This window comes from Apodemus sylvaticus, chromosome 3, assembly GCF_947179515.1.
Source record: "Apodemus sylvaticus chromosome 3, mApoSyl1.1, whole genome shotgun sequence".
In the NCBI taxonomy this organism is placed as follows: domain Eukaryota; kingdom Metazoa; phylum Chordata; class Mammalia; order Rodentia; family Muridae; genus Apodemus; species Apodemus sylvaticus.
In genome coordinates, this window is record NC_067474.1 from 124,798,924 (window position 1) to 124,823,126 (window position 24,203).

Sequence of the window (24,203 nt, forward strand, 5' to 3'; positions counted from 1 at the left end):
CTGACACGAGTCAGCCATGGCTAAGCTGACATCTCCCTGGGCCCAGGGTTCACTGTCGGGCACCCACAGGCAGCCACAGTGATGGCTGACTTTACCGTACCTTTGGAGCCGTCCAAGAGTCACATACGAGCATCTCTCCCTGCTTCTCCCACCTCACACAGACGGTGTCACCACAGGAGTCAGAGATGAGAGTCCAGGACCCGGCCAGGGACTTCCTGGGAGTGGTGACATCTGAACTGATGAAAGTTCTTAATAAAGTCTGGCTAAATAGGATCAGAACTAACAGGGTCAGGACCACTTATCCACCCGGCTCCTCTGCGGCTCCAACAAGACCCTGAAGTCTTTACATTAACAATCTGTTATGTCTACCTATCCCCTGAGCTCTGTTTCATGCTGTGTGTGTGTGTGTGTGTCTGTCTGTCTGTCCATCTCTGTCTCATATAACCGAGCTAGCCTTGAAGCCCTTGAGTAGCTGAGGGTGACTTTGAACTCCTGAGCCTTCTGCCTCTACCTCCCAAATGCTGAAGAACAAGTGTGTAGCACATGAACGACTGACTTCTCTTTCGACCATGAGCTTCTGGCTCCCTCCCTGGTTACACGGATGTGACCAGGAAGGAGTGTGCATTCTAGGCAAAAGGAACAGCATGTGTGCATGCCTGGGGACATGACCGCACAGGGCATGTGACAGGCTTCAGCCCCATCACCTAGGACTCGTCTCTACGTCGTCAGAACCACAAACTCCAGCCTTCATCAGTGTATCCTGACCCACTCCTGTGCCTTTGTCTATATTGGTGCCTCATGGGGCACACCAGCTCCCAACCTCATCAACACGCTTCTCAAGGCTCGGCTCCCGTCTGCCTGGACAGACCACACACACACACACACACACATACATACAAACAAACACACACACACACATACACACACACAAACACACACACATGCACACACACAAACACACACACAAACACACACATACACACAAACACACACACATACACACACACAAACACACATACACACACATACACACACAAACACACATACACACACAAACACACACATACACACACAAACACATACACATACACACACATACACACACACAAACACACACATACACACAAACACACACATACACACACACAAACACACACACATACACACACAAACCACACACATTCACACACATACACACACATACACACACACATACACACACATACACACACACATACACACACATACACACACACACAAACACACACACATACACACACATACACACACATACACACACATACATACACACACATACACACACATACATACACACACAAACACACACACACACACACACACACACACACACACGCTCACCCTCGTCTGCAGTCCTTAAATAACAGTTGCTGCCGTTATGATCAGGCTCCTATCACTATCTTTGCAAGCGCATCTAGAGACTACAAGGCTGGGATGGCGTTCACACACCAGTGCCCAGCTTCTGCTCACACAGGGCGGCTCAAGAACTCACATCCTGGGAAACAGCTCAACAGTTAAGAGCAGTGGCTGCTCTTCCAGGGGACAGGGGTTCAATCCCCAGCACCTACAGGGCAGCCCTCAATGTCTGTAACTCCAGCTCCAGGGGATCTGACGCTTTACACAGGCATAGCTGCAGGTAAAACTCTAATACACATAAAAATAATTTTAAAAAGAACAACAAACAACTCGCAGGCTTTCCAGACAGCCTATCTGGATGTGAGCAGCAATCCCCCGGACATTTCTCCCTAGTCCTAGCTTCAACTTGCCTGGCTCCTCCGGGATCCTGTCCAAGTCCTTCCTACCATAGCTGCGTTTGCAGGCTGCTCTTTTCGCTTCCTCTTCTGACATCCTGGAGCTCAGGGCCAATCCCTCCTTCTGTCCCTTGCCTTTCTAAAGGGACAGCTCTAATCTAATGGCAGCCACGTGTTCTGATGAGTCACAGGAGCATCTGGGGCCCAGAGGTGGAGGCCGGTTAACTCTTAATGGGCCAGGGCTCTCTGCTAGAAGATCGTGTGGGCTTCTTCGGAACCTGCCTTGGGTCTACGTGCAAAGTGGGCATCTGGTGTTGAACTGAGTGTGAGAGAGGACGAGGCCAACGGGAGAAGGGAGTGAGTGTGAGCTTTGGAGTTAGGAGGGCTAAGTTGCAGTTCCTGCTTGTCACTTATTGGAGTGGCTCTACACAGGTCACCGCTCAAGTTTTCGCATCTGGAAAATGGCAGTTTTAGGAATTGTTTGAGAAGGCTAGTGTGAGCTGCCTGCTAGCGGTGCGTGCTAACCCGCCTGCTTTCCTGCCTTCTGTTCTCTTGAAAAACACTGGCCCCGTTTGGACAAGTGGTTAGAATGAATGTCCACGCCTGTCTGCAGAAGCTAGGCTTCCTCTGCTAAGATGGCCTGGCGATGCGGCTGGACCGCGAAAGCTCAAGTGCGGGGCCTAGGGAAGGTGGAGAATTTCCCAGCCCGAGTGGGTGGAGGTGTCGGAGCTACGGTAGGCGTCTGCGCCGATGCTCCGAGGCCCGGGCTGCGCCGACCTTGAGCGCCGGGGTCTCACCTGGCCAGCGCCAGGGCGGGCGCGGCCATGGCCCCACGGCGCGGGTGGGCAGCCCGAGACCGGCCCGGCCCCGTCGCCTTCCCCGCCCCCCGGCGCGCCCCTCCCCGGCCGCCGCGTCGCTGGGATCCGGCCGCAGCACCTGGGCTGCGCCTGGCGTCCGGCGCACGCAGCGATGACCACGGCCAGCGGCCCGGGCGACCTGCCCGCGGGGTGAGTGGCGGAGGCCGCCTCCGGGCGCGGGCCATGCGGGACGAATGCTGCGGGGGCCTCCCAGGAGCAGCCCCGGGACCGCACTGCGGCTCCAGCCGCTGCGCAGCCTACAGCCCGCGCCCCGCTGCCTCCCGGGGACCCTGGCTCAGTCACAGGCCTTCTGGGTCCCAACTTTCTCTCCCTCCTCATGGAGTGTATACCTTGTGGGGTGGGCCTTGTTATGATCACCCTTCTTTAACAGATGAAGAAACTGAGGCATAGCTCTTAAGTGACTTTGATTATCTGGGAGATACGAGTGGAAAGAGAGATTTGAACACAGCCCTGTCTAATGGCATCCCTTTTAGGGATATTTTGGTTATCTGAAGGGCTCTCAAAGTGTGCTCAGGCCTGGGGTATTGGGTGTATGTAGCAGGAGTCTAGGTTATCAAGGTAAGTGTTGTCACTATCAACATGGCTGGCTTGCCCAGCCCCACCGCCACCGTCAGACCCCCTAGTTTGTCCCTGGGCACTGCCAGTTGCTGTCTGGAGACAGTCAGCAGCTCTGCTGTTCCTGGGTTTCAGTGCTTGGGGACAGTTGCTGGGATCCCAGGCTGCTGGGAGGTTGCCGGGTAGAGATCCCGCTCAGGTGAGCTGGGAGGGGCCCCTGCTGTACCCGGAGGCTCAAACCAGTGACAATATTTGCCAAGGGCCTGAGGCCTGACAGATGAACAGGAGGAGAGAAGCCACCAGCTAGCTGGAAGCCTCCCCAGGGCCTCAGTGTGTGGGTCTGAGAGAGTGCTAGCTGGGTCTGGGGACACCTTGGCCTGGAGCAACCCGCCTGTTAAGTTTTCCCCTAATCCTTTTCTGTTGTATAATTTTGGTCAAGGCTTTTTCCTCCCTGACTTCTGGTTCCTCCTTTGGAAAACACAGAGAGGCTGGGTTAGTTGAGCTCTTCCTGCTGAGGGTTGAAAGCTCAGCTCTGGAGCCTGGCTGGGTTCCTTTCTGCACAGCCCTGTCGCAGCACCACCCTTCAGTACTAGAACCATAGTTTCTCAGAAGGAAAGGCAGACATGGAACAAGGCTTCCAGCCACAAATCCAGACTTACTGGCTGAAAGCCAGACTCGGCCCTCTTAGCTATATATCACATCTGTGCCTGAGTCCCTGGAAGAACCCTGGGTTCCTCTAACCCTGCTTCAAGCCTCCAGGCCAGGAAGCACAAATTCCTAGCTCAAACAGGATATTTGTGTTCCCGTATGCCCGTGAGGACCCAGTCTGTGTGACCACACAGGTTCTTTGTGGTCACACAGGTTCTTTTGTCCAGTCCCCTGCTTCTGGTCAGTGCCATCCTTGTGGGATTTGAGCAGAGGAAGACCAAGGTAGACACAAATCCCACCTCCACCCAGCAAACACTCAGATCTTGTCTGGATTTACCTGTAAGAAAGTTTTATCGACCATATAACAATAATTTCTTGGCAGTGGGGATGGGGTGGGTTGAGACAGGGTCTCCTGTAGCCCAGGCTGCTGTTGCACTCTCTGTGTACCTAAGAATGACCTTTGAACCCCTGGTGACCCCATCTCTACCTCCCACCAGCTGGGGCTGCAGGCATGTGCCACCACATCTAGTTAAAAAATGTGAAATGTTTTTAGGCTTCAGAAGACTATGGTAAATAATTCTAAGGCATTTTGATTTTATAATTATTTATATAGACTAGAGTCCAGAAGAGGGCATCAGACTCCCGTAGTTGGAATTCTAGGCAGTTGTGAGGCATCAGTGAGGGTCCTGGAACCAGACTCTGGCCCTCTGTGAGAGTGGTACACATTCTTAAGCACTAAGCCATCTCTCCAACCTCTGTGGTAAATAATAAAATGGAGCTCTGTCCTCTTTCTACCCTGCGCTGCCAGATACTAACTCTGTATTCCACGTACTCTAGCCTCCTTTTAAGAGAGAAGTTGTGTTAGCGGAACCCTCTGGAACACCTCCATCCCCCGCCCACCACCTTCCCTCTCCAGAGATAATTGCCAGCCTGAGTCTTGAGTTTATTGTTTTCCATTTTTATTCTCCTGCTGAGTATGGGAAAATGTAAAAACAACCCAGCCGGGAGGTCGTCTGCTCCTACTCTCAAGCGTTCTGTAATAGAGCCTGCAGCAAACGCTGCTCTGGGGCTTACTTTTCTGAAAGTTGGGTTTCTGAGGTGTTGCCTCCTCGGGCCCACACGCTGGTCCCCCTCACCCTGACCCTTGCTTCACCACCCCGTGTAAAGACTCCATTTATTTACTCATCCTTCTTGGTAGACATTGGGTGGTTTCCTGTGTCCTTCTATTCAAACAAAGGATTCCTGTATGGCTGTCTTTTGTACACAGGAGTGTGCCTCTGTGACCCTGGTAGTTATGTGCACACTCAAGCCTTCCCCTCCCTCCCTCCCTCCTCCCCTCCCCCGCCCCCTTTCTGACTGGATCTCGTTATGCTGACCTCATCTGGCCTCAGTTCAGCTCTTCCCACCGCAGCCTTCCTGGGTGCTGGGACTGAAAGTGTGGGCCACCAAGCTGGCTCGCTCTGTTCCTGCTTTCGTCCTGCTCGATGAGTGATGGTCAGTACATAGCACTGGGAAAGAACGCTCACTGACAGTTCATGAGTTCCCACCGCAGTCTTGCTTCACAATCCTGGGCTGTAGGTACCACTAAAGCCCATTGAACTGATGAGGAAATAGAGGCTTATCAAAGTTGAAGAACATTCTCCAGGCTGGGGTTGGAACTCAGCGGGCACGGTGCTTGTGTAGCATGCACAGAGGCCCAGGTGTGATCCCTTAGCAGCAAGGAAAGCCAGGCATGGGGGAGCACAACCTGCAACCCCAGCTCATGGGAAGCGGAGGCAAGAGATCAGAAACTCAAGCTCATCCTTGGTTGCATGGTGAGTTCCAGGCCAGCCTTAGATAGAAGAGACCCAGTCCACTCTCAAAGGACAAAACCAAAACACCTCTAGCAGGTGACTGAATAACTGCTGAGCTACAGCTCAGCCCAAGGCTGTCTGCATTCAAAACTCTGAAAGTCCCTGTCCTGTTAAGTCTCTCCACTGATCGTGTGAGGCTAAGGGCCACAGGAGTAGGGGGGCTTTGTGCAAAACCTCTTGGACGTATTTGAAACCTAGAAAGGTCAGTTCGGAAGCCATAGCTCCCAATAGATACTCACTGTATTCTTTGATCTATAGCCCTCCCCCCCCCATCCCCAAAGGGCAGAACAGAGATTAAAATACAGGGCTGGCTCCCTGAGTGACTTTGGTCTCCTGACTTGAGGTTAGGGTAAGAGGCTGAGGGTCTCCCAGTCACCTTGTCCCTAGCCCTGCCCGTGAGACTTCAAAGTACCAACCCAAACCCAAGGCATCGGGAAACGAGGGGGGGAGGGGGGAAGATAGGAGGGTGGGGAGTTGGGAAGGAAGGGAAGGAGCGCCAGGACCCTCCTGCCCTCCAGCTTCTCACAGTGGCCTCCCACACGTGCATGTGAGTGTGAGTGTGTCTGAAGGGGACAGTTCTTTTCCATGGTGCCTAGGACCCTGATGTAGGTCACCAGCCATGTCCCGTCCAGCTCCCTGCCTGCCCATCTCTGTCCCTTACCCAAGCCTTAATGTCCTTAAGGATAGCAGAGGCCACCGTCACAAAAATATAAGCTGGGCAGAACAAGGTACCTTGGAACGGAAAGGCCTAGGTGGCCAGGGGACAGCCTGTGGAGACTTAGGTGAAAGCTAAGGCAGGGGAAGCCCCGGAAAGTCCTGTGTTGTGCTCCCACAGCTGTGCTCCCGCAGAAAGCCCCTGAGAGGAGTTGACTCACAGGGCAGCACCTTTACTCCCTTATCTGTCAATGTAGATAAGAGCTCAGCTGGGGGAAGCATTGAGCAAAATAATACCATGGTTAATTTAGATAAGCCTCTTCTCTCTCTCTCTCAGAGGAGGGAATGGTTGTCAGTGCCATTAGTCCCATAAAGCTTGCGTCCCCAGTCGTCCTGGGCTCCCTGGCCAGCCCCTGCCTCATCTGTCCATCCAGCAGGCTTTCTGGAGCCTGTCTTCAGCCTGTCCAGACTGCAGTGCTTCAGAACCACCCTGTGGCACTATCAGCCCTCCCCCCACCACCCTGCTCTGTTCTCTGGTCTCTTTTGGGGCTTCTTTGTCCACTTCTTGTCCAGGTCAGTTCCATAGGACTGAGATACCTTCCTAGAGTGTCCAGGCTGAGCTGGGGCCTCTTCAGCCATGATAGTTTTTACAGTCACAGCCCTGTTAACTGCGGCTGTCACTGCTCTGCCTGCTCTGGGCTTCAGAACCCCGAGCACCTCGAGGGCAGGTTCCAGTCTGTGGCCACACTGTTCCAGAGCCCAGGCTGAACACGAACCACTAGAAAGTTAGGTAGGTGTGGTGGGAGGAAAGACAGAGGGAAATAGGGTTCAGGACTATCTCTAGTGTAAGGGAGGTTGCTGTACACAGAACTCACGTCAGTTAAGTCAGAAAGGCGCTGGGACCCCAGGGGAACAAGTCCATCAGGCTGTGTGTCTCCATAACCTCTACTCAGGAGAGGATGAGACAGGTAGAGTGTCTGCAGAACGAGAGGCAGGCTTTTGCCTCTGTGCTTGATGAATGTGAACCCTTGATCCCTTGAGGTAGAGCCAACGGACCCCTACATAGACAGAAGTTCAGGTTAGGGTCTCTGTGGTTTTGGTCAGGTGACCTCACCTCTATGCCCTTGTTTTCTCTTCTGCAGTGGGTTTGACCACATGTCACTGATATTTTGAGGGTACAAGTTAAGAATGGCACTGAGTACCCATGGCGCTGTTTCTCGGCTCCTAGTTAATTCAGACCACAAAGATAAACGGGTTGGACATCGGTTGCTAGGCTGAACCTAAACACAGAGGAAGACACACACACAGGCCAGGCCTCACAAGAAGAGGCCAGCCAGCTTTGGGTTGGGCCTTTTATGACCATGGAAAGGAAGTGGGTCTTTGCTCTCAGAGGCACCAGAAACCACGATGGGTTTAAAGTAACACGGTCAGATCTGTGTTTATCTGTAGCTATTAACACAGAGGTGAGTTAGAGATTAGTGTTTCCAACAGATCTGGTGCTGAGTGGGTTACCCCAGGCACCCTCTAAGGTGACCTCCTGAACTTTTGACATTGGTAGGTCCTTCCTATTTGTGGGGACTGGGACGTGACCTGGAAGTCATAACAACCTTGTGGCTTTCAGACTCAGAAAGTCCCAGCCACTCAAGGCTCTGGGAACAGGGTTTGGGGCTTGAACTGTGTGAAGACTCTTTCCCCTGCCCTTAAGTGGGGGGCCCTGGAGAGTCCATATCAGTAAATACTAGCAGAATAGTGGCAAAGAATTCCCTAAAAAATGACAAATACTAGTTGATTTTTTTGCAAGAGCTTCATGTGTATGTGTGCATGTGTGTGTGGTATGTGTGGTGTGTGTGTGTGTGTGTATAAATGCACACTACCTTTGAGGACCTAGAATCCATAAAGTAACAATGAATTTTACAGCCTCAGGGTGGTGGTGCCCAGGGGACCTGGCCAGAGTCACCGTGGTCCTTTCTGAAGGCGTGGGTCATTATCCTAAGGTCCCTTGGGAATACTCAAATGTGACTTAGTGATGAAGGTATAAAGCACACAGGGAAACAAGCCACCAAAAGTGTCAGGCGTCAGAAACAGCAAACAGCAGAATTGTTTTCTCCGAGGATCTACAATGCTAAACTAATATATAATCAGTTGCATCTAAGATGTGTGAAGATGTTGAAGCTGAATCTGAAACAACAAGCAGGAACCAAACATGGTCTAAACGAGCCAACCCCATTCGAAAGAAGAGTCCAGCGCAGTCCCTGGAAATGGGAACCACAAGCAACCTGAAAAACGCAGCCACTGGCAAGTCCCACACCTGAGGAGGAACTGGTGCCAAGAAAGCTATAACAGGGGTGCAGGGAGCTGCGGAGCATGTGTGGGGGGTGGGGTGGGGAATCCCTGAAGAAAGCTCTCACCTGTAGCCCTAGCTCTTGGCAGGCTGGGGCAAGAGGACTGAGCTGAGCTCTGAGCAGGCTTGGCTTGCTGTCTTAGTCTCCCTCTTCTTTCATAGTTACTTACTTTATCTCTATGAATGTCTTGCCTGCATGTACGTGTGCCCGGAGAAAGTGCCTGCAGCAGTCAGAGGGGCGTGGGGGAGGGGCACCGGGGGGAGGGGCGCTTATCCCTGGAAGGGGGATGCAAGTGCTCAGAGGTGAGCCCGGGCCTTTGCAAGTGTAACAAGTGCTCTAACCGGTGAGCCACCGACCTCCCCAGCCCCGTGTTAGCTTCTTTTTTTGTTTTTGTTTTTGTTTTTGTTTTTGTTTTCGAGGCAGGATTTATCTGCGTAGCCCTGGCTATCCTGGAGCTCACTCTGTAGACCAGGCTGGCCTCGATCTCAGAAATCTGCCTGCCTCTGCCTCCCAAGTGCTGGGATTAAAGCCGTTCGCCACCACCTCCAGGTTTAGCTTCTTTTTCTGTTACTGTAATAAAGTAACTCTGACAAATGCAATGTGAGAAAGAAAGGGATTATCCTGGGCTTACAGTTCTTGGGGACACAGTCTGCATCTGGAGAAAGTGGTGGCAGGAGCAGGAAGCTGGCTGCTCAGATCCCATCTGTGCATAGGAAGCACAAACAGGAAGAAGAGCTGGACTATAAAGCCTCACTCAGCGCCCCCTAGCGGCCCACTCCCCTTAGGAAAACCCCGCCTCCTAAAGGTTCCCCCCCCCCTAATCAACACTAGCTGGCTGGGGACTGAAGGTTCAAACAGAAGCCTATAGGGGACATATCTCATTCAAACCACAGTAGCTACAAACAAGGAGCCGGGCAGTGGTGGCACACGCCTTTAATCCCAGCACTTGGGCGGATTTCTGAGTTCGAGGCCAGCCTTGTCTACAGAGTGAGTTCCAGGACAGCCAGGGCTGCACAGAGAAACCCTGTCTCAGAAAAACAAAAACAAAAACAAAAACAAAAACAAAAAAACAACAACAACAAAAAAAAAAAGGAAAAAAATGGGAAAAAAAAAAGACAAACAAGGGTAGGCAAGAGGGCTCAGCAGGTGGAGGTGTTTGCTGACAAGCCTGGAGATCTGAGTTCAATCCCTGTGAGATACGTGGTAGAAGGATTACCGACTCCCACAAGTTGTTGGCTCATCTCCACACATGTGCTGTGGATGTGCACACACACAAAACAAAAACAAAAAGATACCGGACAAATCTATCCCATCTTCCTCCCTGCAAAGGCTGGTGCTGCTGAAGGCTGCATCAGCTTAAGTCTGCCTTGGTGTGTCTATCAACTTGGAAATGATCTTTATCATTTAAAATACAAATACCAATAACCACCACCAATAAGTGAGCCTGGGTAGGAGGTTGCAGAAGAGGAAAGGGGGTTTCCCGCCAGACTTGGCTTACCATGGCAGCAGCCTGGCCCAGAGGCCCACAGGCAGAGGCAGGTGGGTGAGACAGGTTTCAAAACTGATGGTGCTTGATGGAGCCCAGTGAGAGGGCTGGGTCAAAGATGGCTGTCAGACTTCTGGCTGGGGAAACAGGGTGCAGATGTGTCACTCATTAAGATGGCAGGGCTGAGAGACCACAGACTTGGAGAATGTGCAGGAGGTAAGCTTTGAATCTTCTGTTTGCCTGGGAAGGTCTGCTGATGGGCCCCAGGGTGTGCATAGGAGTTGGCTGAGTAGAAAACTTTCTTCTCACTGTGGTTTGAGGATCAGGATTTTCTTCAGCAATATTGCAAACTTCTATAACAACCTTCTTTCAGATGCATGTCTGTAATCCAAACACTGATGCAGGTGGATCTCTGTGAGCTCCAGGCCAGCCTGATATAAAGAGTTCCAGGGTAGCCAGGGAGACCCAGTCTCAAAAAAACTAAACACCACCATCTCTCATGCAATGCATCCCTGGAGAAGAGGCATTTTCAGAAGGGAAAGTTGAGAGGCAGGAAAACCCCAGCCTTGTACTTAGTTTACTCACTCATGTATTGGTTAGGAACTTGCTTTGTGCCAAACACCAGGGCTGGGGATGCTGAAGTAATGGAAGCAAGATTCCTGTTTTTTTTTTCTTTCTTTTTCTTAAGATGTATTTATTTTCTGTATGTGAGTACACTGTAGCTCTCTTCAGACACACAAGAAGAGGGCATCAGACCCCATTACAGATGACTGAGCCACCATGTGGTTGCAATATAATATGCACCACGGGGCCTGACATACTATTTCTAGATAATATAATATGCATATGTAGTTTTTTCTTTCCTACTCTCTCTTCAGTCTTAAAGCTGAGGTATAATTAAGATACCAAAAAATTCACTCAGGACCTTTAGGAGAACAGTCAGTGCCTGACATACTATTTCTAAATAATATAATATGCGTATGTAGTTTTTTCTTCCCTACTCTCTCTTCAGTCTTAAAGCTGAGGTATAATTAAGATACCAAAAAATTGAACTCAGGACCTTTAGGAGAACAGTCAGTGCTCTTATCCTCTGAGTCCTCTCTCCAGCCCAAGATTTCTCTTTTGTGGATGTTTATATTTTAGTGGATGGAGACAGATAATAATTTAAATATATAGGTAGAATGCTAAGAGCTGTCAAGGAATGTGAGCACCAGAAGAGGGCCAGGTATGTAGGAGATGCCATCAGGAAGGTGACTTGAGTCTGGAAGGCTCTGGAATGCTTATACAGGACCACCGCCTTCCATGGCCCATTGTGACAATGTCTGTTCTAGAGTGTAGGCCTGAGGTCACTAAGAACTTGGAGGAGAGATACCCAGAGAGGACCAAAGTGGTTGGCAGTGTCCCCCCAGTGCGACAGCAAAGTCCAATGGGTCAGAAGGGCCACAAGGATTCCCTTTACGATTGTAAAGGGTAAGAAAGTTCACTCAGATGGCTTCCTTGATCCCCATCCTTAGCCCTGTCCCCACCCTGCCATTGAGTCTCAGGTGACAACTCCCCCTGCACCATTGGGATCCCTGAAAGGTGACAGTAAACCATCCCTGTGTCTCAGTATAGCATGGGCAGACCAGAGGCCCAGTTGTCAGGCTGACCAGGCCAATGAGGTTCTTCCCTGGCCAGAGAGGCCAAAGGCTCCAACGTCAGGGACATGTTTGTCTCTTCCCTCAGGTCTCCTGTGAACAGCCTCCATGAGGCCCTGGACCAGTGCATGACGGCCCTGGACCTTTTCCTCACCAACCAGTTCTCAGAAGCACTCAGCTACCTCAAACCCAGGTGAGCTTAAGTCCCTGATGAGTGCACATATGCAAGTGCACACATGGGAGAGACATGAATTAGAGGAGCCCCATGAGAGCATTATACTTTTGGGGTCACCATGACCCCAGAGAAGTCTCATCCAAATTGTCCGGGCACTCCTCTTACAGCTTGTAAACAGGCCAGGTGGGTTACACAGTCACAGGGACCTGGTGATTTCCTGTTCCCATTGAATCCTGGGGGTGGGGCGCGCGCGCGTGTGTGTGTGTGTGTGTGTGTGTGTGTTCTGTAACCCTTTAGGACCATTCACTGAGCCCTTGGGTAGTAGTAAGGGCTGTAATTTTAAGTATTCCTCCAATTTTTGCTGTTGGTTTGTTTAGTTTTGAGGCAGACCAGCCCCTGACTTGAGATCCTCCTACCTCCACCTCCCAAGTGCTGAGACTCCTGATATGCACCACGGGGCCTGACATACTATTTCTAGATAATATAATATGCGTATGTAGTTTTTTCTTCCCTACTCTCTCTTCAGTCTTAAAGCTGAGGTATAATTAAGATACCAAAAAATTCACTTTTAATAAAAATTTTAGTGCATGTGTGTGTGTGTGTGTGTGTGTGTGTGTGTAGGTTAGAGGAAAACTCTAGGGAATCAGGTCTCTTCTGCCACCTTGTGGGATCTTGGGATTAAACTTGGGCTGTCAGACCTATGTATAGCTGAGTCCTCTCACTAACCCAAAATTCACTGTTTCATCACTTTAAAATTTTATCTCTTAGTAGATAAGAATGTAGTTTTCACTGTCATGGTGGCACACATTTTTAATTCCAGGACTTGGGAGGCAGAGGCAGGTGGATCTCCATAAGTTTGAAGTCACCCTGGTCTTTATAGAGTTCCAGGACAACCAGGTTGACATAGAAAGAGTATTCCTAAAAAGAAAGTAGCTTAGCTTTCTTACCCAGATACCCATACTTGGGAGGTACAGATAGAAAGTCCAGAACTTCAGAGTCATCCTCCGGTGCATAGCGTACTCAAGGCCAAGCTGGGCTACCCGAGATATTAGCTAGAAACTTTTCACCCACCTGGTTCCTATGGCTTCTCTCAGCCTCCTCTACCATATTAGCAATATTTAACCAAGTCACTAATTATAATTGTACCACGTATACCTTTGCCGACGCAAGCAAACAAACCACAGCTCTCATTCTAAAGGGAACAAGAGAGAGTTTATTCTGGAGCCATTCTGAATGACCGTGTCCAGGGCACACAGGTTTAGGTTAGTGAAAACATTGGTGGGTACATCAGAAAGGCTGTACAGCAAGAGGAAGGAGGCCTTACAATAAATAGTCGCTGGATGCTCTCCTGTGGCATTCATGGCTTCTGGATTGGTGGAGGCTAAGTCAGCAGATTCCAAAGGTTTTCTCTACTGTCACAGGATGTTAGTTCCAGCATAGACATGGGCAGTGAATGGCAGCTCCGGGGCTAGAACCAGCCTGATACAAGGTGACTGGGCCCTGAGCCTCCTACATTGCAATCTGTCCACAGCGTTGAAATTCCAACCCGCTGCAAACACTGCTTGTTTCGGGAGTTTTCCACCTTAGTGACTGTTGCTCATTGTCGTGTGTTACCGATGAGGATGGCATTTCCTTGCTGTTAGTGGCCTGGTTTCTCCATTTCCTAATTTGCTGTCCTTTACACTTAGTGATTTGTAACCCTCCACAGGATGACACAAACCCATCGAAAGCTCTTCTCAAATGTTGAAACCTACCAAGTGAGCTGTGAGCCCTGCTTGAAGGAGTCCGCTCCCCCCTGACTGTGTCCAGCTCCCCTCCTTCCCCACCCCCTCTGCCTCAGCTTTGTCTTCTCATGTTGCCTCCATTTCACCAGAGCATGTTTTCTAAAGGTGTCCCAGCAAGTGTTGCTTAGAGACTTTTTTTTTCCGTCAAAAGCTGGAAGACGTCACTCACCTACTTGCCAGAAGCTACCATAGCTACTGTGCTGGAAAGTTTGATGTCAACTTGACACTGAGAGGAGGGAATCTCAACTGAGAAAATCCCCCTGCAAGCAAGCCTATAGAATAGTTCTTAAATAAGCGATTGCTGCGGGAGAGCCTAGTCCATCCCTGGGCTGGGCCTGGGTGCTATAAGAAAACAGGCCAGGCAAGCGTGAGGAACCAGCCAGTGAGAGCACCTTCCATGGCCTCCACATCAGCTCCTGCCTCCCGGTTCCTGCCCTGTGTGAGTTCCTGTCCCAGCTCCCTTCAGTGTTTAATAGTGATGTGGAAATGTAAACAATAAACCCTTCCCTGCCCGAGTTGCTCTTGGTTAGTGTTTTCTCCACAGCCACAGTGACTCACTACGACAGCTGGGTATCGTAATGTAAGTATGCCCTGTAAGCAGGCCCCACAGCAATGGGCTGGGACAAAGGTCTCTTTCATTCTGTAATTTGTAATCAATTCTTCCTGTTCTAGGAAGTTCTTAGTTCCTCTGCCCCCTTTCCGTACGCCAGGGACCTGGGTTCCCAGGTCAACCTTCTCTCGGCTTCTCATCCTTCCCTTCTTTCCACTTAAAAGAAAATGTGTGTGTGCATGAATGTGCATATGTGTGTTTGTGTGTGTGTATATATAAGTGTGTGTCTATTTGTGCATGTGTGTATGAATGTGCATATGTGTGCTTGTTTGTGTGTGCATGAGTGTGCATGCTTTCATATATGTGTGTGTTTGCTTTTGTGTGTATGTGTGCATATGTGTGCTTGAGTGTACATGTGTGTATGTGCATATGTGCAATTGTGTGTGGGTGTCCACTGCACACATGTTAAGGTCAAAGGGCAGCTTTCAGGAGTCAGTCCTCTTCCACTGTGTAGATTCTGGGACTGAGACTCAGGTTGTCAGGCTCGGCAGCAGTTCTTGCATGCCGGACTGTCTTGCTGACCCCACGTGCACCGCTGCCTTCCCGGGGTCCTTAGGCCCTTCCCTCGGTTTCTCTTCACTTCCACAATCATGGGACTGATTCTATGGTCCTAGCACTTATTAATGTTTCTCTGGATGTTCCATTTTAACCTTAATATCATTCTTTTCTTTCTTTTTCCACTTTTGTGTATGTTTGCATATGTGTGGTACACATGTGACAGTGTGTGTGTGCCAATGCATTCAGAGGCACAAGGTTGATGTTGGAGTCATCCTTGATTCCTCCTCCTCCTCCTCCTTCTCTTCTTCTTCTTCCTCCTCCTCCTCCTTCTTTTTCTTCTTCATTTCCTTCGTTTACTTCTTCTCCTTCTCCTTCTCCTTCTCCTTCTCCTTTTCCTTCTCCTTCTCCTTCTTCTCCTTCTTCTCCTTCTTCTCCTTCTTCTCCTCCTTCTCCTTCTTCTCCTTCTCCTCCCACAGCCTTCTATGTGTGCCCATAGAAGAGGACTTCAGATCCCCTAGAAGTGGAGTTAAGGAAAATTCTAAACCGGCATGTGGGTGCTGGGAATTGAACCGAGGTCCTTTGCAAGAGTAAAGGCTTTTAACTGCTGAGCCATCTCTCTAGCCCCTTACTTACTGTTCATAGTAAGACAAAAATCTTACTGTGTAGCCCAGGCTGGCCTCCAACTTGAGATTCTCCTGCCTCAGCTTGTCCATCTCTGGGTCTGTTTGTGTGTGCTACCACACCTAGAACCCAGGATGCCTGCTGCGTTTCTAGAATACTCTGCTTCCCTATGACTTTCAGTCTGAGAGGTCAGTGCCAAGCTCCCTGCATGGCACCTTAAGGCAACCAAAATCACCCAATGTTCCAGTAACGTAAGATTGCATCCTACCAATGGCAAAGACTCTCCAGCAGTCGGCAGATTGTCTTCTACAGGGTGGAGACAAAAGTACCTCATGTCTTCCACTGAGAACCATGCACCAGAGCTTTGTTCAGCAGCAGCAACAACACAGCCCTGGGGGCTCCATTTAGAGCCAGTGAAACCTCAGAGAAGCTTGGGTGCTAAGTCGTTTCTGTTTCCATATTTTACACAGGTCTGCTTGGCCACCCTGACCCTGGGAGTGGGGGTGGGGGGCATCCCTCCCTTCTGTGCTCCTTGGGTTTAACTGGATCTACCACATTCCCCTTCCTGCCTCTGCATCTGCTGATCCTGGAGCCGCATCTCTGAACGTCACTGTCTGTTCTGTTGGCTTGTAATTCTCAGCACTCTGTCCCTAAGCGCTGTGTGGAACAAGGAGGCAGCTCCAAGCTTCTCCTGGTGGATAAATGACCATGGCTTGTCAGTAGCAGAGCTTAGATCTGAATCCAGGCCCACCCTGTGCTGCAAGCTATGTCTGACTGCTGTGCTCTCCTGAGTCTCATGTAGGAGCGTGGAGGGCCTCGTGTGGCTTCCTCCCAGAGGGGAGTGAGGCAGTAGAAACCTACAGGCATGTACAGAGATAAGTGAGTTCCAAGGGCAGAGTTTGCCTGAGTTTCTGGAGTTTTTTGAACTAGAGTTTCTCTGAAGAAAGGGGCTAGGTCACCTGCTAAGCACAGGGGCCAGGCAGGTCTGTGGGAAAGGCAAGGAGAGGAACATTGTTTCTGAGCAGGATGAGGGCTTTAGCTGAGGCTGACCCCCAGCTCAGGAATCACCTGTCTGCAGGTTCCTTGTGTACTTGGGAGAGTGTGTGGGCCTAGCCTGGGGTTCCTAATTGAGAACAGCAGCAGGTCAGAGAGCTCGGGGTGAGGAGGCCAGATGTTGAGGCCCAGGCAGGGAAGGAAGGCTGCTGAGGATTTGACAAAGCCTGAATAAGTGCACTGCTAGTGGAGAAGAGGGGCCTTGATGCCTCAGTGATGGTCTTCCGGCACTCTTCCCGACATCTGGTCTGAGCCCCAGGGGCCATCCTGTCACAGAGCTGGTTTAGACTCAGGGATCCAAGTGCCACATGTATACCTGGGGTTACACATACAACTCTGGGTGTCTGAATTTGGGGGGTCACTATACCAAGCTATTCCTGGTAGAGCAGATTGTTTCCCACCGCAGCCCAGCCCCTCCAGGATGGAGTTCTTCAGGTGGTGAGGGCCGGGATTCCTAGCCACAGGTACACATTGGGCCTCGGGGCTCAGACTAGAAATTCCACTTTGTCTGCCAGCTGCCTGGGCAGGGCTCCTTCCTTCCTGCCAAGCAGGTGTGGCTGGATGGGCAGGGCTGAGTCCTGGAGCTCAGGACTCGCAGAAAGAAGAGAGAAGGACTGGAGGGACCTTGGGAAGAGGCTGGGAATGTTCTGGGGATGCTGTTGGTCCTGTTAGGAAAACCCCTCAAGTAGATGACTCTGGAGGCCGGTGGAACAAAGGGACTCAATTTACTGAACAGGGCAACATGGCCAGAGATCCAAGAGAACCATTTCAGTCTCTCTAGAAGCTCCAGGCAGAAACACCACTGTATTCATCCCTTTTCTTTCCTTCCTCCCCAATTCTCTCCCTCCCTTCCTCCCTTCTTTCCGTCCTTTTTTTTTTTTTTGCGTGGGGGTTGGGGGTTGTCTCTGGCTGGCTTGGAACTTGCTATGTAGACCAGGCTAACCTCGAACTTATAGAGATCTGCCTATCCGCATCCTGAATGTGCTGAGATTAAAGGTGTGCACCATGCCTGGTGTACTTGTTTTTTATGGAGGCGAGACCTATCAGAGTCTTGCAGCAGGTGACTGGCAAAGCCAAGATTCCAACCTGTGTCTGAGGGACTCTGAAGTCCAAGTGCAGGATCCTTTCCTCAAGCCACTGTCCCTCTACAGAGTAGTCACAGCACAGATTGGAAGGCGTTGGCAGGTCTGGGGAGAAGTCCTCCAGCCTCTCTTTGGTCCTCAAGAATCTTGACAATAGTGCTGCATGCCTGTAATCCTAGCACTTGGGAGGTATAGAGGGAGAAGTCTAAGACCTTGCCTCAGAAAAACAAAAAAACAAAAGCAAATAAACAACCCCCCAAAACAACAGCAACAATTAAAAACAAAACAAAACCTTAACCCCTGAGGGTCACTCAGAAGGAAAAGAGTAGCAGAGTAGCACTTCTAGAGTAGCACTCCTAGAGTAGCACTCCTAGAGTAGCACTCATAGAGTAGCACTCCTAGAGTAGCACTCATAGAGTAGCACTCCTAGAGTAGCACTCATAGAGTAGCACTCCTAGAGTAGCACTCCTAGAGTAGCACTCACAGAGTAGCACTCACAGAGTAGCACTCATAGAGTAGCACTCATAGAGTAGCACTCCTAGAGTAGCACTCCTAGAGTAGCACTCCTAGAGTAGCACTCCTAGAGTAGCACTCACAGAGTAGCACTCACAGAGTAGCACTCCTAGAGTAGCACTCCTAGAGTAGCACTCCTAGAGTAGCACTCACAGAGTAGCACTCACAGAGTAGCACTCATAGAGTAGCACTCCTAGAGTAGCACTCCTAGAGTAGCACTCATAGAGTAGCACTCCTAGAGTAGCATTCATAGAGTAGCACTCCTAGAGTAGCACTCATAGAGTAGCACTCCTAGAGTAGCACTCCTAGAGTAGCACTCCTAGAGTAGCACTCACAAAGTAGCACTCCTAGAGTAGCACTCCTAGAGTAGCACTCATAGAGTAGCACTCACAGAGTAGCACTCATAGAGTAGCACTCATAGAGTAGCACTCCTAGAGTAGCACTCCTAGAGTAGCACTCCTAGAGTAGCACTCCTAGAGTAGCACTCATAGGCTTTGCTTTAAAGAAAGGAAGATGGCTAAAGTCACATGATCTAACAAGAAATCCCTTTATAAAACCTAGTCATCCCTGTCCTCTGATGTTCCCAGCATTGTCCTGGTACTGAGGTGTTTTGTAAATAATTGACAAAGGCACCTGAGGAAAGGAACCAAACTGTCTGGCCCCTGCCACAGCAGGCTCCTGCCACGTCAGGCAAGCGGCTCCCCTGCCAACCTCAGTGGCCCCAGCCATCCAGTGGCATCATCCCCGGTTGCTGGGGTAAAAGCTAAGTTCCTTTTGCTAGACCTTATTGACCTCACCGCTCTCCACAGTGGGATAAGTGCTGTCCCTGTACCCCGAGACACCCTTTAGTCTAGAAGCTGGGTCTGTGCAGGCACAGGGAGGCAGATTAAGGGTTTCTGAGCATACCCTGACTCAGCCCTGTCACATCAGGTTACAGAGAAGCATCACACCCAAGCCCTGCCCAAGGTACTCATAGTTTCTAGAGAGAGAAAGAGAGAGTGAGTGTGTTAAGTGTGTCCTCATGTGGGTTCAGTGTGATCTGTGCCTTGTCACAGATGTGTGACAAGGAGGAGCCTGAATTCCCAGGGGTCTTGAAGGCTGAGACCTGTGGTGCCTGAGTCAGAAGATAGGTGACAGGAGAAAGACATCTCAAGCTGAGGGAGCAGCCTGGGCAAGGGCCTAGAGGAGGGAAGTGTGGGTCTTCTTTGTGGAAAATGTGGGTCCTGAGGTTGTCAGGCTTGGTGGCAAGCCCCTTTGCCTGCTGAGCTAGCTTGGTGGCCCGGGGTTGCAGTCTCCAGTGCTGGGAGGTTCAGCCAGGTGCTGAGTCAGAGGAGATGGGGAAACAGAAGTTACAGATGGTGTAGGAGGCTGGTGCTGAGGATGAGGGGCGGAGCCTAGAGGCAGGCACTTCCTGTGGGCAAAAGCAGCCTCGGCCAGCATCAGGACCCCTCACCAGGAGAGAGCAGCTGAGACTTAGACCTGGAAGGTCACTTAGAGGTCACTCAGCAGGAAGAGGAGCTGAGAACTGGACCAAGGTCTTTTGTTTTAGTTGTTACCTGTCTGCAGAGTGTTTATTACTGACCAGATTGCTTCTCCCACTACATTCTCTATCTCCTCCTTCTGTCCCCCTTCCTCCCTGGACAGAAGTCCTTTGAGAGGCCATAGAAGGGTTAGTCTTTGGAAATGTGTCCCCAGGTAAAACAGGATGAGCTATCAGGTGATCCGCAGCCAGCTAGCTCTGGTGTTCTCAATGCCCACTTTGTCCCACAGAACCAAGGAGAGCATGTATCACTCACTGACGTATGCCACCATCCTGGAGATGCAGGCCATGATGACCTTTGACCCCCAGGACATCCTGCTCGCTGGCAACATGATGAAGGAAGCACAGTCGCTGTGTCAGAGGTCAGATGCGTAGGGTTGGGGATGGGTGTGAGACTCTTGCTTCTGACTCCTCGTTTTGACCAAGTGACTGATGTGTCGCTGAATGCTATTTAAGAGGGCGCGTGTCCTCCGGGGTTGAGCACTCCCTGTTGGCGTGGCCCTAGAGCCTTGTCTGATCCAGTCACTGAGGAAAAAATGGAAACTGTTTCTGCCACTTTTAAACTCTGTCTCAGGCAGGTCCCTCCCAGGACTCGAGTTTCTTCATTTATAAAAGAGATGTGATGATGTGAGTCACAGGGACACGGTGGCAGGGCCTGGTGTGTGCTCGAGTGAGTTTAGTCCGCAGTCTATGAAGTAGCAGTTCCTGAGTGTGTAGTGATGGTGTCACTGGCTGACGGGCACACACATCCACTCGGGGCCAAGCCCTGGGGATCCGGGAACCCAGTAGGCCTCAGCAGTTCTGCTCAGCACACTACCTGGCAGGACCACAGCCCCACCTGTGATGTCTGCTATGAGGCAGGCAAGCTGGAGGCACTAGAAAGCTTCATCCCAAGTAGCCATGGCTCTGGGGTGGGGGTGGGGTGATGCCTGAGTATGCTCCAGGGCGGTGCCCGGACATGGTCAGCAGGGTCAAAAGATTAGAAAGCCCTGGACTAGGGGTTGGGAGTGTGACCCAATCCAGCACTTACCTAGCATATAGGGTGCTCTGAGTTTGAACCCAGCACAGTGAGGAAGGGAGAAATGAAGAAAGAAGAATTCCAGCAAGTCAGCCCTAGATTGGGAGAGCTGTGGACCTGAGTCTGGAGGACCTGTGGGAGGTGCCCACAGACCTTCCAGTGTGTGTGTGTGTGTGTGTGTGTGTTGTGTGTGCTCTCGTGGGGAGATCTGCATGTACATAAAGACAAGTGTGACCTAGGCTGGTCCTTCTTTCTACCTCATGGAACCACTGGGGCCTTTTTCCTTTTCCAGGCACCGGAGGAAGTCTTCTATGACAGACTCATTCAGCAACCTGGTGCACCGTCCCACCATTGACCAGTTCACAGAAGGTGTGGCATCCAAGATGTCCTCTCCTGCATGGACTCTGGTGGCTCCAGGCCCAGGAAGGGGGGAGGGAAGTTTGGATGGGAGGTGAGAAAAGTTATTCATTCTGGTGTTCCCAAGAAGGCTTTTCTATGGTCAATGCCTGGGACACGGATATCTCCAGCCTATGGCCTTCGGAGAAAGGGTTAAAACAGAGAGGCCCAGCACCCGAACATTACCAGCTAAGCATCTGGAAGTTTAAAACGTGGCTTTGCTCCTCAGGCCCAGGGGTGTTTAGAGTGTGCCTTGTGATTTCCTATGCCCCAGAGGGAATGAGACTTCCCTTGAGCCTCCTGCCTAGAACCCCGGGCTTGTGTTCTCTCCCTGCAGAGGAAATCCATGCAGAGGTCTGTTATGCAGAATGCCTACTGCAGAGAGCGGCCCTGACCTTCCTGCAGGTAGGAAGCTCTCCACACCACAGATACCCCACACCTGTGCAGAGAGCATTCTGGGACAGTCACCACATCCATGCATGACCTGCCCCTGAGAAGTGGCAAAGCCCGAGGCTCAGATTCCCCCACTCTGAAGCCTGCCAAAGCTGGGTGAGGAGGGGGAGCTGGGTGAGGAGGGGGAGCTGGTGAGGAGGGGGAGCTGGTGAGGAGGGGTGGCTGGTGAGGAGGGGGGCTGGTGAGGAGGGGGAGCTGGGTGAGGAGGGGGAGCTGGTGAGGAGGGGTGGCTGGTGAGGAGGGGGGCTGGTGAGGAGGGGGAGCTGGGTGAGGAGGGGGAGCTGGGTGAGGAGGGGGAGCTGGTGAGGAGGGGGAGCTGGGTGAGGAGGGGGAGCTGGTGAGGAGGGGGAGCTGGTGAGGAGGGGGAGCTGGTGAGGAGGGGTGGCTGGTGAGGAGGGGTGGCTGTCTCCTCTTCATATCCCAGTGTTCTCGTGGTGCTGCTTCCTTCTGATCACTGCTGTTACTCTGACAACTCTCACGTGGACACAGGCATTGCATTGCCACAGAGCTGCCTGGCTTGACTCAGGCAGCAAACCCCTGGGGCAAATAATATACCAGGCTTATGGTAGATCTGTCATTTTGCATAAATGTGTGTATACATGTGTGGAGAACAGAAGTCAATATCAGGTATCTTTGTCACTTTCCACACTTTAAAATATTTTAGTGCATGTGCACATGTGCATGTATGCATATGTGTGTGTGTGTGAATGAGTATGCATATGTGCAGATGGATGCTGTGTGTGTGTGTGTGTGTGTGTGTGTGTGTGTGAGATAGGTAGGGGGAAAGGCATGCCGTGCATGTGTGGAGGTCAGAGAACCTTTTGGGAATTGGTTCTCTCCTCCTACTTTGTTTTTGAGGCAGAGTCTCTCTTACTCTTGCTGCTGATCTGTGTACTCCCAGCTAGCTGGCCGGAAAGCTTCCAGATGATTCTCCCATCTCTGCCTCCATTCTCCGGGAGGGATTATAAATGTTCTCTGCGAATCTGAGTTCTGTCCGTAGGCTTGTGCGGCAAGCACGTTACCTTCTGAGCCATCCCCCAGCCCCTGCATATGTCCTGTTTGTTTACCTCACAACATGAGGTCCTTTCTGACACAACTACGCTTGTTACTTAACCTTCACTCCAGGGACAGGAAAGCAGAGTCCTAGGAGAGGACTCCTGAGGTCACCTGATTAGTGAACTGGGATTTGAATGTGGCTCTGGCCAAGTCAGAGACAGGTCTCCTTACACAGTGCGAATATGGCAAGTCACTGCAGTCTTATTAGAACTTCTTAGCATTGTGTATATGTATATGATTGGAGGAGGGTAGAGGAATTTTAGTGTTGGGTGCTATTTATTTTCTTTAGCGCCTTTTTTGGTTTAGATTGGCTCTCATAATGCAGCTCCCTGTGTAGACCAAACCAGCCTTGAACTCACAGCAATCCACCTGCCTCTGCCTTCCAGGTGTTGAGATAAAAGGTGTGTGCTGCCATATCTGGTTTCTTTAGCTTTTTTAATCTTTAAAAAGATTATTTTAAGCCGGGGCAGTGGTAAGCGCACACCTGTAATCCCAGCACTTGGGAGGCAGAGGCAGATGGATTTCTGAGTTCGAGGCCAGCCTGGTCTACAGAGTGAGTTCCAGGACAGCCAGGGCTACACAGAGAAACCCTGTCTCGAAAAACCAAAAGAAAAAAGTCATTTTATGTGTGTGTGTGTGTGTGTGTGTGTGTGTTTTACCTGCTAACATGCCTGTGTGCTACAGGCATGCCTGGTGTCCTTGGAAGCCAGAGAGGGCATTGGATTTCCCAGAACTAGAATTACAGATAGTTATGAGCCACCATGTGGGTGCTGTGAATTTAATTCAGGCCCTCTGGAAGAATAGCCAGTGATCCAAAATATCAGTCCATATAATGTTACTCGTATGCATCTTTTCAGGGCTGACACTTTGGTACTGGAAATCCAATTGTGTGCTCTCCTCCCCTTTCTTACCTCTATTTTAAAATTGTAATTTAATTGTATTTCTCCCTTCTCTTTCCTACCATCAAAGCCACCCATATGCCCCTCCCCACTCCCCTTCAAATTTATGAACTCTCTTTTTCTCACTAATTGTCATTGCATACATATACTTATATGCATATGCATATACATTGCTAAGTACACCCTGCTCTGTCTATACTAATTGTATGTTTTCAGAGCTAACCATTCGGCACTGGACAACCCACTGGTGTGCTCTTCCCTGGGGAGACCACCCTCCCCTCCCAGCTCTCTGTTTTCTGTTGTTCTCAGTGTAGGCTGAGGCCTTGTGGGCTTGTCACTGTCCTCTTTGGCATCTGCAATGGTTTCATCCTTGTTCAGCTCACAACTGGGCAGTCTTTATGGTGTCGCTTCAGACATCCCAGGAGACACAATCTTGTAGCCAACTCCCTGGTCCTCTGGCTCTCACAATCTTTGCCCTCTCTTCTGCAGTGTTCCCTGAGCCTTAGGTGTTGGAATGATTTGTAGATGTATCCACTGGGACTGGACTCCACAGCTCTTGTATTTTGATTGGTTGTGATTTTCTGTAGTGGTCCTCATCCATTAGAAAGAGAAGTTTCCTTGATGAGAGGTGAAAATTGCACTTATCTATGGATATAAGGACA

The 24,203-nt window shown here is 50.6% G+C and overlaps 1 protein-coding gene across 1 annotated transcript in view; it reads left to right on the forward strand.

The window, feature by feature from the left end:
* Window positions 1–2,716: 2,716 nt before the first annotated feature.
* Ttc39a (tetratricopeptide repeat domain 39A) overlaps window positions 2,717–24,203 on the forward strand; it is a 40,162-nt gene continuing 18,675 nt past the window's right edge. Inside the window, exons 1-5 of the mRNA XM_052176993.1 lie at window positions 2,717–2,797; window positions 11,932–12,036; window positions 19,950–20,081; window positions 21,030–21,106; window positions 21,471–21,538. Of these exons, the coding sequence (XP_052032953.1) occupies window positions 2,760–2,797; window positions 11,932–12,036; window positions 19,950–20,081; window positions 21,030–21,106; window positions 21,471–21,538 (420 nt within the window). The 5' untranslated portion in view covers window positions 2,717–2,759. The remainder of the gene's footprint in view (window positions 2,798–11,931; window positions 12,037–19,949; window positions 20,082–21,029; window positions 21,107–21,470; window positions 21,539–24,203) is intronic.